The sequence below is a fragment of the Dicentrarchus labrax genome, unplaced genomic scaffold (genome assembly GCF_905237075.1).
Source record: "Dicentrarchus labrax unplaced genomic scaffold, dlabrax2021, whole genome shotgun sequence".
In the NCBI taxonomy this organism is placed as follows: Eukaryota; Metazoa; Chordata; class Actinopteri; family Moronidae; genus Dicentrarchus; species Dicentrarchus labrax.
The window spans coordinates 23902166-23920422 of record NW_026136705.1 but is presented as its reverse complement, the minus strand read 5'-3'; the positions used below and the strand labels follow the sequence as shown (position 1 = coordinate 23920422).

Genomic DNA, 18257 nt, shown 5'->3' with positions numbered 1-18257 from the left:
TCTTTTTTTTTTTTTTTTTTTTAGCAGGGTCCACCGGTTGCTGTTTAGGGGCCAGTTTTATATTTTAGACATTACTTTCTTCTTGACACTGACTATACAGTACTATTATATACCATTATTTTATTGTGAAATAAGGTGAATCTCCTGGACAGGAATCCGCAAGGATGCAATACTCCTATCTGTCTCAGCCCAAAAGTTGTGATCCTTGCTGATGAGACAGGTGTATTTTATTTTTGCATAGTCTGAATTGATTTGATCTCTGTCTTGTACCTGTCTTTATGATGAAAAAGACTAGATGAGAATAAAATTGTTGATACAGAAAGCTTATTTCTCTTTCTCTTGCAATGATCGTGCTTATTTCCTTTTCCTCCCTTGCTAAAGAAAACCTTTTCTCTTCTCGCTCCTCCAGCCCTCTCTGACCCAGACGGAGGTCCCTGTCGGAGGACCTACTGTGGACGGGGTCGACAGTGTGTGCTGATGGCAGAAACCGGCCGCGCTGAGTGTGTTTGCCAAGAAAAATGCCGGCCCTCTTTTGTGCCAGTGTGTGGCTCAGACGGCAGGTTCTACGAGAACCACTGCGAGGTTTACCGCACCGCCTGCCTGGAGAGGAGACGGATCTATGTGGTGCACAGCAAGGACTGCTTCTTCAAAGGTAACACCTTGATTGTTGCGCTGATACACTGACACTGCACAGGGCTGCTACACAGTGTAAAAAAGATTTAGTTCAGGTTACTCGAAGGTACCTGCAGCAGCATGTTTAAAAAGTCCAATTAACTGGTTTACTTTGTCATAATTAGGATTAATAAATGACACAGAGGAAGTCTGCATGATGTTGCACTAATAGAAAAAATGAAAGCGTTGCATTCTGGTTGTGAGGAATAATGACGTTTCATGTTTTCAGCAAACAAATTTATTTCCAAAGCTGACCCACTGAAAAGGCTACATTTGCACTGATGATGTTTGGTTGTTTACAGTAGTTATTGATCGAAGTTGAAGTGTTGCCTACAGGGCTTTTAACCTTGTACTAAGTATTTACAGAAATATGAATTAATATAAATTAATTCGTATTCCCACATTGTATTCGCTAAGAATGAACACCAGCTGTTTCATGAACAAAAAGTCTGCCTGTTATTTAAGAAAATTATTGAATTTGAGATGAACTGATACTAGGTGACACAGTTTCCTTGTTAAACCTCCCTTAAGAAAAAAACAATCATTAGTAAACATCATTTATCTTCACTTTCCTGCTGTGGAACTGCTGCTATACCACAAGAACAAAGCAATGCTGCACAGGGGCTGTTTATTTTTTATGTCTGACTACATCACTGAGTATGGTACAGGTTAACACTTTTGATGTCTTTTGTGAGTGGAAATTGCCCTCAAATGATGTTCTGATACCTGTGAGGCACACTTTTGAATTTCAATTTGAAGGCTGCAGTGGGGTTTTGACTTTAGTTTGATGTTGAAACATTTACAGTAGCAGTTGTATTGTAATGTGGTGATGCTGTCAAGATTAGAAATCACACTGTTTCTGTCAGCCACCTTTTCAATCAAGATGAATGAAAGAATGAAATCATTTGCAGTTTGGCACTGATGGTTGTGGCTCATGGTCAGGTTTGTCTGAGAAATGATAGCTAAGCACTAACATTGACACTCAGACAGTAAGCATTTTTATCATGTATTGTATTCATCTCCTCCATGTGCTCTGCTGTAGTAATCACGCTCCTTTCAATTCAACTCAGCACACTAACTTGGCACTTGGTCCAAATCACAAACACCAGCATCTAAATCATTTATAGTGGCATCCTTAAAGTTGACTTAATTATTAATGTAATTGTGGAATTTTAATGCAGAGTTTTCATTGAACAGGCAGACAATGTTAGAGCAGTGTACAGATGTCATTAACAGGCTTTTCGTGGCATGATTACATTCAAAAATGTAAACTTACTGTGTCATAAACCAGGTCTCAAGTCACTGTGCAAGGAAACATTTGTACATAACAATTCACACACTATATATGTCCACATACACGTTTAACTTCTGAGTCACTCCTCCCCTCTACTACATCAGTATCCTGGTACTCACAAATCACCTCTAGGTTACTGTGGATCACCAGTTGTCTATAGTAAATCATTAGAATCTTTATTCCTTGACTATCACTCATTAGCAAAAGTGCACTCTCAGCATGAACAGTCAGCATTATTATCCAACAAACAGCCTAATCATTTCATCATGACTTCGATTTAAAAGTTACAGGGCGAGGTAGGGCTTCTACTTAATTTAAGTATGCACACACAAAAACATTATTTCAGTTTTAAATACTGGAAGCATGCTTGCATATGTACAGTGCACCTGTTGGCATCTCCTCCTCTATAAATTTAGTTTTCCAGGTCAGACTAGTATTAAACGTCTTCTATAATCCTTCCGGGTGTGGATGTTAAAATAGAAAGGCTATAGTTATTTAGAGTGCATGGTTTCATGTCAACGCAGTGCAAAAACACACTCGCACACACAAACATGGCAGCACTTTTAGTCATATCACATTAGGGAGGCAAGGATTCCTGGCAGACACCACCATGCATAGCTAATCCACATTAGGGATGTTCAGTCGGCACATTAGGCTTAAACTTGAGATGTCTGAATGCGAACCAGCAGGAGATGGAACATGTTGGAAATCAGTCAGATGTCACGGGAATCCTGTGTGTGTGCGTGTGTGAGTCTGTGTAATTGGGAAGTAATTATTGCACCTGACGTACAAAGACATCATTGGAAAGCAAGTCTCACAGTGCTGTGCTCGAGTTCGAGTCATTATTCACAATTATTGTTGTTTGTGTGTGTGTTTGTCTGTGTGTGTGTGTGTAAACAGCAGAGGAATTGGAGAGGTGGTGCAGTGGTTAAGTTGGTTATGTTCAGGCCTGTTGGTGGTATTATACCACTTTGTTTTCCAGACTACATCTTTACTGCCTCACTCAAAACCAAGAAGAAATAACACATCCTGGTTTAACTCAATGCCTTATGAACGGAATAAGTGCCAGTATTTCACTTACCAGGTGCTCCACTTGAGGGTGTAATTATAAAGTAAGTCACATAAAAAAAACAGCCAATCTATCTGCCAGAGTAATTGCACTGGCATAACACAACAATATGTTATAGACGAATGCGTATTACTTACTAATTTGTGTATTGTTGTACCCTTGCAGTTTTGTTTCTCTTTAAAATTAATTGAAAGTAGGTTTATTTCAAGCAAATATATTTCTTCTATAGTTTTCTTTAGTTTGTTTAAGAGCTTACTTTTTTGAGAGCCTAGAGCTTATTAAATGCTAGATGGCAAGAAATGTTCTTACTCTCAGTCTGAGAACAAGACTTTCATAGATAAAACTGGATGTCTTGGGTCCCTACAGCTATGCATTAAGCCACATGGCAAAAAATCTTTTGGGATTTTTTGTGTGATAATTTTGCTTTCAAATTTGATAAACCTAAAAACTGTGCTGTGAAAGCCAATTTCCTTCAGCTCAGGGCTATAGTCAAAGTCACAGTCTCAAGTTTGGCAACTTATGCAGGCTTTTGTTTCATCATATCTGGATTATTATGGTTCAGTGTGCACAGCCAGTGCCGAACTCGCCCAATTTGGCAAAAGAAAGAGGAACCACGTTTCTTTAGTGCTGACCTCCCCTCCCAGTTACAGAGTTGACTGTAAATGGGAGATATTGTTTATTCATAAATCTTTGAATGGGCCGGCACATTATCACAACCTCCTCTGCCACTGTTCTTTCACCAGGTCACATCCTGCTGTTGCTGTCCAAAAGCTGCATAATAACATCCATCATTCACAGCTATCTGAAATATTATGTGCATACTGTGGCTTTTGGGCCTTGCAAATTCCACAATCTTTGTCATTTACACTGGGGTCTGACGAGACATTTCATGGAGACGTGTCTGTTAAAGTAAACTGCACAATGGATGACTGACAACATGAACTTTTTCCATCTGCCATCATCATCATCATCATCATCATCATCATCATCATCAGCATCATCACCACCATCACCACTAATCAATGTAGAGATTGACCTGTCTTCTTGCTGCCTGCTATCAATCAATTCTTAGGTGATGATTTCCAGGGTAAAATCTTTAGGAAAAAGTGAGCTTTAGAGATTTAGGCAGGCTGTGTTAGGCGACTGCTGTGGTGCATTGTGTATGGTTGTGCTTTAATAGTTAATTTTTCTAATTTTGTTTACTTTGTATTAGTTTAATACGTAATGTCAGGTGTTTTTATATAAGCATTGTTGAAAAAGTTAAATTTTTTTCAAGGAGAGAGGGGAGCTCTACTTAAGCTTTGTTTTTAATTAAATTTTATTTTTTCCTCTGGCAGTTGGGAGAAACAAGGGAGACCTGTTGAGGCAAACATGGTTGCAGAGGTGAAGGAATTTATCACCCGACTGTCTATGGGTACTTTGGGTATGCTTAAATTCGCTTTGATGAAGCTTGAAGGAGGTTGTAGCCTGCTTCTGACCTAATAGCATTGGTGTTCTTTAAGTGTTTGGAAATGGATTTGTGGTTTGTGACTGGCAGGAGAGGTGATTGCATATAGGATGTAAAGGATTACCAAACCTCTGGATGGGGCTCTTTGTTCGGCCCTGTCACTCGCTTCGTTGTATTTACACACAGTCTGTTTAGCTGGTACTTATTCCTATCGACTTAACAATGAATGCACATTGTAGAATAATGTTAGAATTAGAATGGAAGAAGAAACACTTCTAAAATGCCATGTTGACAACTAAATAGTTCACTATTACACACTAGTAAAAGGGACACAACAGTGTTAGGAAGAAAATAGGATAAAGAGGGTTTCATTATTCCACCTATTCAATAAGTTGAGTTCTGTTTTCATTGTGGCACTTTTAAGATTATGCCGAGCTTGCTTAAGCTATCCACTTTACAAAGACTCTCTTAAAGAATTAGCATCGGAACCGCAAATATCTAACACACACAAGTGAAAGTCACCACGTCTTCTTAAGAATGGAAAATTGAGTTATTTGATCCCAGATGGCTTCAAAAGGGGCACATTGTCACTAAAAAAGACTGATATGCCAGCTGCACTCAAATCTAATAACTTTACAAGCACACAGGTTTTGCATGCCACTGCCTTAAGACTTGGAATGGATCTGCAATGAAGGTGTTTTTAAACTCTCGAATCGTTTCCTTACAGTTTTAGCAATGACAGATTGGAGATTGTACTCAGCTGTAATGAGTGAGGCCTTTAGAAACTGACTTGTGAGATTAATATGAAGTTAGGTGATTTTTATAGGATTTTTAACGTCTAATACACACTAAAGCTGAGTAGAGGAAAAAACGCATCTAAAATGCAAACACGAACACACATTGTGGCTTTGGCATTGTGGAAACAGTTGTTATACTAGCAAGTTATGGAAGTTTTTTAAGTCCCCAACCAATCACTAATCCTAATTTATGAAATTCACAAGCACAGATGCTTTCTCTCTCTTTTCGATCCACTTCTGACCCTGGCTTTGATTACATCCCCATCCCTTTGAAACCATTTGAAAAAGAACTAACAGTTTATTAATCGCTTTCATCTTCCTGATAAGTAGGAAGCTCCAGCAAAGGCAGACCAAAGGGACATCTGTTTCCATTGGGTCATGTAAGGAGCTCAGCAGGGGGGTTTTTAATGTATTCCACAATGGCTACTTCATTAGGGACAAGTGTCGTACTGGTTATGCTTGGTTTTAGTGCTGTTGACTCCCAGATCAGACTTGTGATAAGTTGCCATCCGCCAGACAGATATTAGTCACAAGTTCCCCCCAGGGTCACAGCGAACTGTGCTTCAGATAGGACAGGACACTAATCCATTCATCCATTAAGCCATTGATTCCCAACCTTTTGCCTTGTAATTCCTTAAAAAAAAAAAACAGTGTTTCATGCGTTCACATCTCTATCAGTGAGTTTTGTTTCTACTTTTATATAAAGATAATAATGTGGGATTTATCATGGAAGCCCTTGTGGAGAGCCATGACCAAGATGGATAATCTGTTGATTGTTGAAGTAATTTTTCAAGCAAAGAAGAACATTCTCTGGTTTCAACATCTTAAAACACTTGCTGTTTCTTTGAAAAGTATTACCAAAAATGATTCCAAAAAGTCAAAAATCCCAAAATATTTGCATTACTATCATTTGGTAATGCAAATATTTTGGGCTTTTGGATTGGAGTAAACATAAAATTTTGAAGACCTCACCTATTTTTTGACTATTCATAGACAAAACAATTAATCGATTAATCGTTAAAATAATCAGCAGATTAATTGAAAATGAAAATAATAGTTATAGCCCTAGTTGATTAACCAGCCAGTATATAAGGATCTTTATAAGGATCCTGATTGATTGATGTCTTACTCATCATTGGTTTTCTTTGGATCCAAAAAAATGTAGCCAAACAATGTCAACAAACATGACAATACAGTGTTCTCAAGATTATTAATTCCTTTTTCTTGTCCTCCCTCCCTCTATCCCTTCCTTTTTATCCTTCCAGCCATCCATCGTCTTTCATTGTTTGCCATGTCTCTCACTTTAAGAGCCCCCTCAACCATTCTGATTACTCTTTATCATCCCACCCTGTTCGGTGGCAGCTGTGGTTATTGCATTAGCCATCAAAGTGGCCCTACTCGTCTTTCTCTCTTCCCCGCTGCCCGTGGCAGCGCTCTGCCTCCGACCGTCCATCTTATTGCTTGCTAACCCTCTGCCCCCTCCTGTGACTGAGACCATTAACTCGGTCACACAAACCCACGGCTCTCATAAGGAGGGCCAACTTTGGCGTGAGCTCTAGCCCTGCAGCTTTAGTTGTGTACACAGAGGCTGGATAAGGTCACAGCAAGATGCTTATAACAACCTTGTATGCTTGCTTGCAGGATGTTCATGATCTCTTTTTGTTTCACGCTTTCCTCTTTGCGAATTCTTGATAAAAATAAATAAGACAAAAATATTGTGTATGCTTTCGTAGCCTTTTTTTGTTATGGTCTAAGTTCTCTTAACTGTGATGTGAGAGCTGCTATAAAATACACTTTATTTACACACTATTTCACTAAAGTGGGTTGTGTTTCTGCTACATTACTATTTGTCTAAATGTAATGGCACAGCAGTGATTCCTTTTACAGAAAGGTGACCTTTTTATTTTTTATTTCTTTGGTAGAAAATGACCGATTAGATTTGTAGATAGCACGCTGTGTGATTAGAGCATGATGGGCTTGATATTCATGTAAAATTACCCTCATACATTCTGCTGCACTCTATTAAGCGACACCATTCAGAGCAGCATCACAATGACACATTTTATAAATGCTCACAATTTAACTAAACTGTTTCAGCAGGGGTTTAAAGTTGTCCAGGTCACATAATGCAACACTGGATCAGAAGTTGCCATCCAACTCTCTGTTAGGTTAATAAGGACTAAAGTCAGGCTGGGCTACCAGGTGTGACATGTCCGCATTCACACACAAACACACACGTAATACCCTCCAGGCCTCCCCTGACAGGCCTTTATTTGTTACAGTGGGCTTATTAACGAGCAGTCCAACTATCCCCATCTTTCTTTTCAGTTTTCCCCAACACCTTTCTCCTCATTTTCTCTCCTCAACATTCACGTGGGTCTTAACTCATTAAGTTGATTTCCTCCCCACAGATTCATTACGGTGGAAGTATTTGCTGTATGAAATGGATGCCCTGTCCCAGATAGAGATGTCCCCTGGTTCAGCTCTGGTCCCCTGCCTCATAAACATCAGTCTCCCCTATGAAAATAGAAAGCTCTCTTTGGCCACCGATGTCCCCCGCTGTTGTGGTTGTGGGACATCGTCAAGGATACTGCACCAAAAGAAAGGTGTTTTCCTATCAGCCATGGATAAGGCAACAGCCTGTGTGCAGCCCGTATGTTGAACAAGCCACACATGCTGTAGTATTTAAGCTAAATTAAGAGTAGATTTAGGATTTTCTGAAACCTACTCTGCTGTACCATTACTTTGATAGACTAGTAATAAATGGTGTACTGTACTGCTTTGGTTTTATAAAGAAAGCCCTCATTCTCAGGCAGTAATATAACTTTTGATGACAGCAAGAGGCCTTGGTAAGAAAAAAGTTTGTATTTTGCATGCAAGTTTCTTGTTGGGAAGATTTCTTGACGTCAGGATTTTATTTTGGGAGGGGTGGGGGTTCTAGTCTAAATTGAGATGTGATGGGACAGACTTCCTTGTTGGAGCCCAGAAGCGACACTATGCTGATAACTGGCTGTCATTGAGCACTATAGCTGACCATCTCCTGTGGCTTTTGCAGTGTGTCCAGCATACAATATGTTGGCTCTAGTCTGACCTTGGTGTGTGAGAGAGCAGTCGGACTGACTGTGAATCAGTGATTTAACCTATTTATACCTCCTTATATTCAGGAGCTATATTCAGGTTCCACCTTTTTCTTTCTTCTCTCAAGCAAATAAGCAAGGGCTGATAAGCCAGTCCAAGTGAAATAGTGTCACTTTTAATCAGACAGACAACATTTGTCAGGGTTTTAGTGATGTTTTAAAAAAATTAAAAATCCAGATTCCTGACTAGTTATTTTGTTTTTTTCCCCTTATGTCTTCTGCTCAAAGGACCAGTATGTAAGATTTAGTGGCATCTAGTGGTGAAGTTGCAGATTACAACTAATTGAATACTGCTCATGTCTGTATTTGACAACCTAGGATTGAGAAGTGTGTAAAAGAAACTATGGTAGCCGTGAAACTCGTGCAAAAGCCCTATCTACAACCAGTGTTTTGGTTTGTCCTTGTACTACTGTAGAAACATGGCGGTTCAACATGGCAGACTCCACGGAAGACGACACGCAGCACCTGTAGATATAAACTGCTCATTCTATGGTAACGAAAAGACAGATTCCTTTTTTCAGGTGGTTTTACACTAATGAAAACATACCTATGAATATTCTATTCCATTTCTGCTAATAGATCCTCCTAAATGTTACACAGTGGATCTTTAAGAATCTTTGAAGATCTTTAATCCAACCATTTTAAATATCCACATGCATTGGTTCACTATAGTATACATAGTCAATATATATATAGTCAACATACGAAAACTACAAATATTCTTTTGGTTTATAGGGATGTTTGGCTGATGTAGATCATTCCAGATTTCTTGAATGAACCTGAACAGAAGAAAGAAAACCGAATCCAATCTTGTTTGGCATCCTCTGTCCTTGCAATTAGTTAGCAATCTCTAGCAGATGATGGAAATGCCAAAGCTTTTGAAGATTTTGAAGGCAGATTTTGTGCGTTACTATAATAATGAAGTATTTGTAGAGGAGCTTTGTTTGTAAATCCTCTTTGATTTGATGACATTTTTAAAGGATGTCACGATTTTTTAAGCTACATCTGTAATGTATCATATAATTATATATAAAAGCAGAAGCTTTCAGTTTGTCTTCTCTTGATCCTCATTCACATCCCAGTAGCTTTCCTCTCTTACTGCACACTCTGCTTGTTGTACTTTTATTTTTCACCTTTCTAACATAGTCTGCCTACTCATTCTTTTCTTGGTCTGAACACACACACACACCCCTATACAGACACACAGATACACATACACACACACACACTCACACTCACACTCACACACACACACACACACACACACACACACTCACACACACTCACACACACAGCAAATTACACGTACAGAGGTACAGACACACACTCACAGGAATAAAGACACACCACTTCTGTCATGACAAAAACAAAATAATCTCTTCTGAAAAAAATGTTTATTCATGCCTAAAAGATTTTGACATGCTTGTCACAACACGCGCATTGCCTATCACTTTGCCTTTTCAGTGGTGAGCTTTACTCTTCTGCACCACAATGGGCCCCTTGGATCGACTGCACGGCTTTAGCTTTTGACGCATGTTGCCCAGCTTGGCACACACAGCGTAATTGAGAATTGAAATTTAATATGTGAATAAATTGAAATTGCAGTTTCAATTGGAATTCAATTTCTTTATTTATCGTTCTATCGCTCTCACACAAACACGCTTGTGGCCTCTTTTTCTCTGTTGTTGAAGTAATTAACAGATCCCCAATGTTAACTTTGTGTTGGGGAAGCAATTTTGGCATTCTGTCTCGTCTCTTGTTAAATTAACAGGTGGTACTGCAGAATTTTTGCAGCTCTTCATCGACATGGTCTGCTTTTATTGCCGTTCATAACACTACTTATTAAAAGCTGTTGGCAAACGCCTCTGAACAACTGAGAAATTAGAAAGTGACAAATGAATACATTTGGCCCATCCCCTTCATTTCACAATTCTTTCATCAGTTTAATGGCTGCATAAAAGGAAAGTACATATTGCTGCCAGTGCCTCTGGACTCAACTTTGAAAACTTTGCTTATCAGATGTGTTTTTGTCAAAGTTGGGATCCAAGTACTAACAAGTGAGATTAACTTATCTCACTGTAATAGCATTCTAGAAAGCAATCAAGGAATGCATTTACTATTTTCCAGGCAACTCTTGCTTAGCAGTAAACAGCCTTACAAGATGGAAACATATTGCTCTCTCTCTCTCTGTCTCAGTGAGGATCTATTTCTTTCTCTCTGCAATCCCCTTACAGACCACTTTCCTCTCCTCTATCTTTCGCCCTCATTTTTCTCTCACTATGCTCCCAATATGGTGTAGACAGGGATTTGAGTGACTCTGTCAAGCTTCTCCCTACATTCCCCCGGTCTGTGTTAAATTGGTTCAGAGCTTAAGTAGAGTGTGAGCCTGAAAAAATAAAAATACAAGCATCACCTCGAGGCAAAGTGACCCTGGGTAAAAAAAAAAAAAAAAGATACATAAATATGTCCCTGACAAACACACGCTTGTGCATACACGTACACAGGCTGAGTCTAAAATGCTGTATTCACTTCTAATTCATCACAGAGTCTGTAAAGATCTTTGCTTTAAAATCAAAGTATACTTATATAATTTCTCATTTCAACCAATAAATTAAATTTAAAGTTAAATTTTTATTGCCAGCGTCTTCTTTCCAACTAGTGGATAGAAAACAATTATTTAGTCAACTTGAATCTTGACATTGGTACACAGCGAGAGAAGAGATTAAAAAAAGACACAAATGACAAGGATGTTGCATTATTATTAGGCAAGGAGCCCCAACTAAGATTGCCCATTATAAGATATACAATGCAGTAAAATTATGTTCCTATTTTAACTTATATACAGTATATACTTCAAAGTACTTCTTTTTATCACAATCAAAGTATGCTAACCCTAACCCAGACTTTGAGAAATCTGATAAAACCTATTCAAATCTAATTATGGCAATGCAGAATAAATGCACAGATCTGGTGTGACTATAGCCTTGCTAACCAATTTTCACCACATGAACTGCAGTTACTGAAGCAGAAATGAAAACGGTCACCTTGTCCAGTAACACAAGTCTTACTTTACTGTAGTTCTTATCTGGGTTTTTAAAACTTTTAAATAATACCTGTGTACCAAACTGATTCAGAAAAGTTATAATTTCAGAGACAGAACCATTCTTACCAAAGAGAGCCCAGGAAAAATTTACCAGTACCATATAATCAGCACATCAATTTCATAATCAGAACTATCCCAAAGATACAATTTCAGCCGGCCTTACAGCTATTTATGCACTTACTAATCATTGGCAAATTTGGATTGTAATAACAGCAAATCACAGTTGGCACTTCATATGCACAGCCTGAGTCCGTTTCATGCCTTTGTGCATGGACCCAGGTTATCACACAGGGAGACAAGTTAAATAATAGTCAGCCTCACAAAGTTTATTTAAACTGCGTACATTTTTCATGTTTCCTTGCTTAGCTCAGTCACTTTTTCCTGCTTTTTCTCTGCCTATCGTTTGATCTTGAAGCTGAACAGTCCCTCCACTGTCCTGTGTAATGTGAGCTGTCAGATTATATATTTCCACTCTGCCAGCTGAACAGTTTGACCAGAGGGCAAAGAATGAGCCCAGATTGACAACTAGCACAGTTCAGTGTGCTGTAACAACTGATTTGCCAACTCTCTAGCCGACTGAATGATCAATTCGTGGACTGCCCAGTTTCTCACATGGCCCTTTATTTGGCGAAGGCACTTGAACTACTTGCACTAAAAATACTATTTTTACCAAAGAATGGGAAGCTCCAAAATGTGGATACAAGACATTTTAAAAATGTTCTCCTCGCCTGAAATTATTTCAGAAAATACATCCCCTTTTTTCTGCTCAATAAAAGAAACTCACATTACTGGTTGTAAATCCTTAAGATATAATCTAAAAAACATGATTTTCACCAAGGTGTATTCATTTCCAATATCTAATAGGAACCTCACACAACAGTACCCCAAAATGACATCTTTAGCAGTTTGTTAGAGAGATTATCAAGATTCCTGTCTTGTTGTCAGCTGTCAGCATGTTTCAGTACCACTGTGAGCTCAGATTTTATGTGGTTTATTGGTTGTTCATATGAAATGGCTCTAAATACTGTCTCTTTTCATTTGACAAAGGTCAGTCTCCTGATATGAATGGTTGCTTTAATGGCTAATGGAACACACTACTGTGGAGCAACATCAGACGCCATCTGTAATGAGAGATTCTTTATGTGGCTTTTGCTGTGCCCAATAAACAGCAGTTCTGAATTGCTGACATAGTGTTTGTGTAGATGAACAACTTAGCTGAGTTTTATAGCAATGGTAAAAAAAAAAAAATATGCACACTGTTTAGAAAAGCAAAATGGCCATCACATGATATTCTCCTACGGGAGGAACAGGCATTTTCTTTTTTTCACATAACATTTCATACCATCAACATGAGAAGCTACTATAGCTCCAGTATACTGAGTGACACTGTGCCCTTGGCACTCATTATTAGCAAGTGCAGCATCTCAGTACCACCGGGCCTATTTGCATCATCAGGCCACCATTCTACCATAAGTCGCTGACTATGGAGAGTGCTGTAATTCTAAGACCCAAAGGGAGTAACAAGCCCAACAGCTGCCTCAGGGAAGTTATCAGTCCGTGTTATTGTTTTCAAGCTCATCCCACATGGTTTCCTCAGAGAGCAGGAGCAGTATGGATGGATGCTGCTGACCTTTTTGTTTCAGCACTTATGTTACAGGTGTCATTGATGCTAGCAGGGACCAGTGGCTTTCTCTTGAGGTGTGACTCCATCTGGTCACAGTCCCATTGCTATTTGTTTGCCTGCTGGCATGATACACAGTAATCCTGCCAATTCAGCTACTGTAATTTACAATTTACTCTTTAATTAGATTGAGTGTTTGTACCTGAGGGCTGAGTTTAATTGTCTTACGTTGTTACATAGAGTATTTCACTGATGCTTTTTATTTTATGTGTCTTGCAATGATGAAAAAAAGTAAAATAAACACTTGCACATTCTTTCATTGCACCATAGCAATTCATAACTCTGGAGATTGGCAATAACAGTCAGTCAGTCAGTCATATCAGTTCCACAGAGAGTACTAATACTGATTTTCTTTCCTCATTTTAACTTTTTTTTCCTAGCTTGAATGCAATGCTTACCCAATTATATGTAGAGCACCTATGTCTTTGATGACCTTCATTACATGAGCCTGTTACAGTTAGTATAAAAATAGTATATAAAATATTCTCACATTTTTACTAAAAGTGGTAGTTGTAGTGGTAGTAAGAGTGTTCATTGTATAACATTTAACTGACCGAAGATAAAGGGGACAGTGTGGTTTAAGATGGTTTGGCATTTCACTGTTTTTCCTCTCAAATATTTTGTTATATATGTTAAAGCCTTGGGGATGACACCTGGATCACATGACCTTTAAACCTTGTTTAGCTTCTTGTAGATTACTAGCATTTTGAAATGTATATTCCTTATATTTTTCTTCTTTTAATTATCCATATCAGGTCCCAATATACCATTCAGAACAATTACTGGTGGGTTAACTGTATATGAACCTCTAAATTATTACCACTTTTCTTTGGCACTTCCAACCGATGACATGCTATACATGTAAAACAGCCTAATTGTGTAAATGGAAGACACACTCATTTAGTTTCTCATAGCACTTCCAAATCCCCAAATTTCCTTCCAACTCTTTTTATTGTTTTGAAACTCTCTCTATTACAGAGTATGAACAACAGCAGCCGCAGCTCTTCAGTTTAAGTGTTAGAGATAGAGACAAATTATCATCCAAATCGAAAACAATTATGGCAAGTGAAAGAATACATTCTTGAATAAAATAATGCAGTTTGTACTACATAAAGTGGGGGTGGATTAAAAATGTTATTTTGTCGAGAAAGCCTGCTTGAGACTTGACTTCACTGCTGTAATTACATTCACCCCGTACAGTCCAAATCTTGTACATTCTTTATGTAACATTAGATATTTAGTTTGCGGGGGATTGAAGTGTGATCCCTGGCCTCGCTCATTATCATGCAAAACAGTTGCATTATTCAAGTGCGCTGCTTCTTTTCAGTGATGGATACTATTTCATATGAATTAGTCACTGCACTTCAAGTGAATTACTTACAGCTGGGTGGAAGGCAAGGGTTGCTTATTACTCATGATACTAATGCTGCAGTTTGTTTGCTTCACTCCTTTCGCTGCTCACTCATCTGCATTCAACATTTTAAGCATTTGTCTGAGCAAGTGATTAGAGGCTCCATGTCTTACTAAAGGGCACTTTATAGAACATTTGTCTGCTCAAGTGGTCAAACCCGTGACCTCACTGTGACAAATGACTCTCTAATCACTAAACGACTACTGCGGTTCCACACAATCCGCTGCTAAACAATTTGTTTGCATCAGGCCCTTAGTTTAAGACTTGCTTATCGTGTGTGTGTGTGTGTGTGTGTGTGTGTGTGTGTGTGTGTGTGTGTGTGTGTGTGTTGGGGGAAGTAATTAATAGCTAAACTGATAAATGGCATCATTACCATTTATTGAAAACGTGGTCTACTTCTAGTGCAAGATGACAGCCAGTTGTAATCCCCGGTTTTAATGAGGAAGGCTTGTAGTGTTCACACGCCATGTCAAGGAAACTTCTTCTTTGCCCTTAACTCAGGAATATCTAGCGAGCAAAACTTAATTTAATCGACGAGTGTGTTTGCATGGTTGAGTGACTATAAGTGAGACACTGACAGCTTTTTCATCCAGTCCTCCTAACATTTTATTCTCTCTGTGTCTCTGTCATCAGTGTTGATTGTTTAATTTTTAAGATTACAGTTATCTGTGTCTGCATGGGTCTCTTTGTGTGTGTTAGTGGACCAGTGTTTGACTTTCAGTGTTACATAAGTTTTATTGAAATAGCCCTTGATAAAAAAAAAAATCTGAATAAAGGAAAAAATGTACTGACAGAATTGGCAGCAGTAGCATTACAATAGAGAAACATTATGATAATATTAATAGGTGAAGTTCATTCTGCATGAGTTAATATTAAGGGTAATACGTTTCAGGCAAAGTGTGGCTGGTACAGTATGTAGCACAGTTGTAAGTATGAGCTTAATTTGGCAGCTTGAAGAAAAATAATTGGCAAGTGAGATGTTTCATTTACCTATTTATGTCATTTAGAAAACTAAACGGCACATCTTGAGCAATGCAGTATTTGATACAGCCTAATACCTTCTACCAAATTCCTTTTGCCTCATTCCATTCTTTTGTTTATATTTTATTTCTTCTATTGCTTGTTGTTACATCAGACAGTGATGGCAACTCCTCTGGCAGATGATAACAGCAACTCTATGCGAAAACTTGAAATGTTTTAATGGTCCTGTTATCTAGTTAGATATAGTCATATCCATTGTGGCCAGAGCTGGTGTTTGCTACCTTATCTCTGCGAGACGCAGGGTGTTATTCTCCTCAGTGTCTGTCTTGAGCTCAGTGTGTAAGCGAGGGTTCACAGGCAGAGAGGATGATAATTGAAATCCTGAGTGGCAGGTCACTTTCATAGTAAACAAACACTGCATACTTTAGCTTCAGTAATTGCTTTTGAAGAGCGGTTACAGCAGTAGTCTGGGGGGAAAAAAATGCAAACACACTTGCAAAAGCACACACACACACTAAACACGCATGAAAAAATCCCAAATGCAGCTCTTTCCTGCAGGGTCATTTGCCATGGAACGCTGCACTAGTGGTTGGCCTGGGACCTTCAATGACAGGGCAAATACACTCTTCCTCTCGTGACTGACACACACATACATGCGCACACTCAGGCTGGAGTGTAGGCCCCCGAGCTCACAGAGTGACTTCCATCCCTGCCTTCTTTCTAGCGCAAACGGAGCAATGGAGCAACCATCCCTGCAGCTACAACCGTGTCTCTCTCAGCCTCTTCACTCGTGTATCCCCCGAGTCCCAACCTAGCTCTCCAAGCCCACCAATTTTTCCTCTCCTTTCCCCTCTGCTCCTTCTCCTTTATCCTCCTCTCTTCCCCACCCCTCCCTCCTTTTGTCCTCACTAGTTATTCACTCATCCACTTCACTGTCCATCCCTGAGGCCCCATCCTGCTTGTCCATGTTCTCCTTTTTTCTCTTCTTCTCTCCTCTTTACTCAGCCATCCCACCTCTTTTGTGCTCAGTGCCATTTGTTTTATTAGGCAGAGTTAAACCTTGCTGGGCTGTGTCTCGGATCACAAGTTAGCTAACAGTCCAAATGGTAAATTGGTTGGCATTTGACCAGACTTCTTTCTTCATTTATTCTGGGCTTTTTTCAGGGTTTTCCTCCTGTGCCTTTTTAATCAAGCTTCAGTCTAACATTACATATCCAGAAAAACAGGATTTCTCGCTGCACCCTTTGAGATTGTTTCTGCCTTCAGAGCAGCTCTGCCTCCAAGAAATGTTTGTATTACTAAAAGTTCAATCTGCCTCAAGAAATCTCTCTTCCTTTGATTTTCCCTCTCTTTTTTTGCATCCACCATCTCCCGTAGGTCTCTAACTCTCAACCCTTTACTCACATCTCTACTCTTAATATCAGCTCTATAATTTCATGCTTATACTTTTCTCTTTTTCTCTCCTTTCCTGACCCTCTTCTCTTACCCTCGCCTCCCCTTTTTTCTTCTTCTTCTGACACCCTGAAGGCGAGCCCTCTGTAGTCAATCAGTGCATTGAGTGCTCCCTCTGTCCCCCATGTTCCAGCCTGGCCTAATATGACTGTCCCTCTGTTACATCCCAATCCGTCCTCCAACAAGCCTGCAATAATCTGTCTAACACAAAGAGACACTTCCCGTCTCCTGAGCTTTGTGACGGTGATTCAGGCCACTGCGTTGCTTCCCCAAATGGCTCACAGCTGCAGAATATTGACATTAACCTCAAATGTCTCTCTTTGAGTCATGTATTAAGTTATTATGCCGAATGTGAATATGCCTGTGAACCTGAAGAACAACTCTCTTATAGAACTCAAAGGGATTAGAAAACTTTGGAAAGTAACACATTTTTTTTTTTTTGTATTTTACATCACTCGAACTTAGAGTGTTTGCTACTGAGTCATGAGAAAACTAGACAATACAGATAAAATGTGTATTGATATGATATGCTGTTGTTCAAAGCCATGTTGACATGTGTAAATTAAATTATTGTTCATGAATTAAAGTGCACTACTTTTTAGAAAATTATGTCTTGTGCCCCACCAGTAGTAAACAATGCTGCTGCAGTGTTTCCTCTAGGATTTTTTCTTTAGCAGTGGGGGCAGGCCTTTCCGAACAACAACCCGACACGCCAGGGTAGGGTATTGTTTAACTTCATTTCTGGGTTAGCGTCATCCTTCTGAAATCAGTCATTTCAACAATGCTATACAGGCACAGAGTGTTCTAAATAATACAGCTAATGATTTTAGCAATTGCCTTTAACCCGGACGAGTTAGTGGCCAGTTTGTTGTTCACGCTAGCATTATTCTCCCTGGGCTGATTTTTCCTGTTGTCCACTTTACTGTGAGCACACTGGTGCCTTGTTAAATTAGTGTCACCGACATATTTCATGATACAACACTTTCACTAACTCCAGACACACTAAATAGCAGCATCAGCGTCACAGTGGGTTCATGATCTCCTTTTTCTAATGTCAGTTTTTCAGGAAGATGATAGCTCATAGTTGTAGACCAACCCTCCACCACAAATTGTACATTAAATTAGATTGGATCTGTGGTTGTGTAAAATCTAGCTCCCACTCTGATTGTGGTTTGAGCTTTTGGATATGTTAATATGTGAACTTAATCTACAT

The 18257-nt window shown here is 39.1% G+C and overlaps 1 protein-coding gene across 2 annotated transcripts in view; it reads left to right on the top strand.

The window, feature by feature from the left end:
• Positions 1–18257, top strand: part of fstl4 (follistatin-like 4) — a 200365-nt gene that overhangs the window by 86066 nt on the left and 96042 nt on the right. For both annotated transcript variants that reach the window (XM_051400620.1, XM_051400618.1), the window contains exon 4: positions 410–652. In XM_051400620.1, the coding sequence (XP_051256580.1) occupies positions 410–652 (243 nt within the window). The remainder of the gene's footprint in view (positions 1–409; positions 653–18257) is intronic.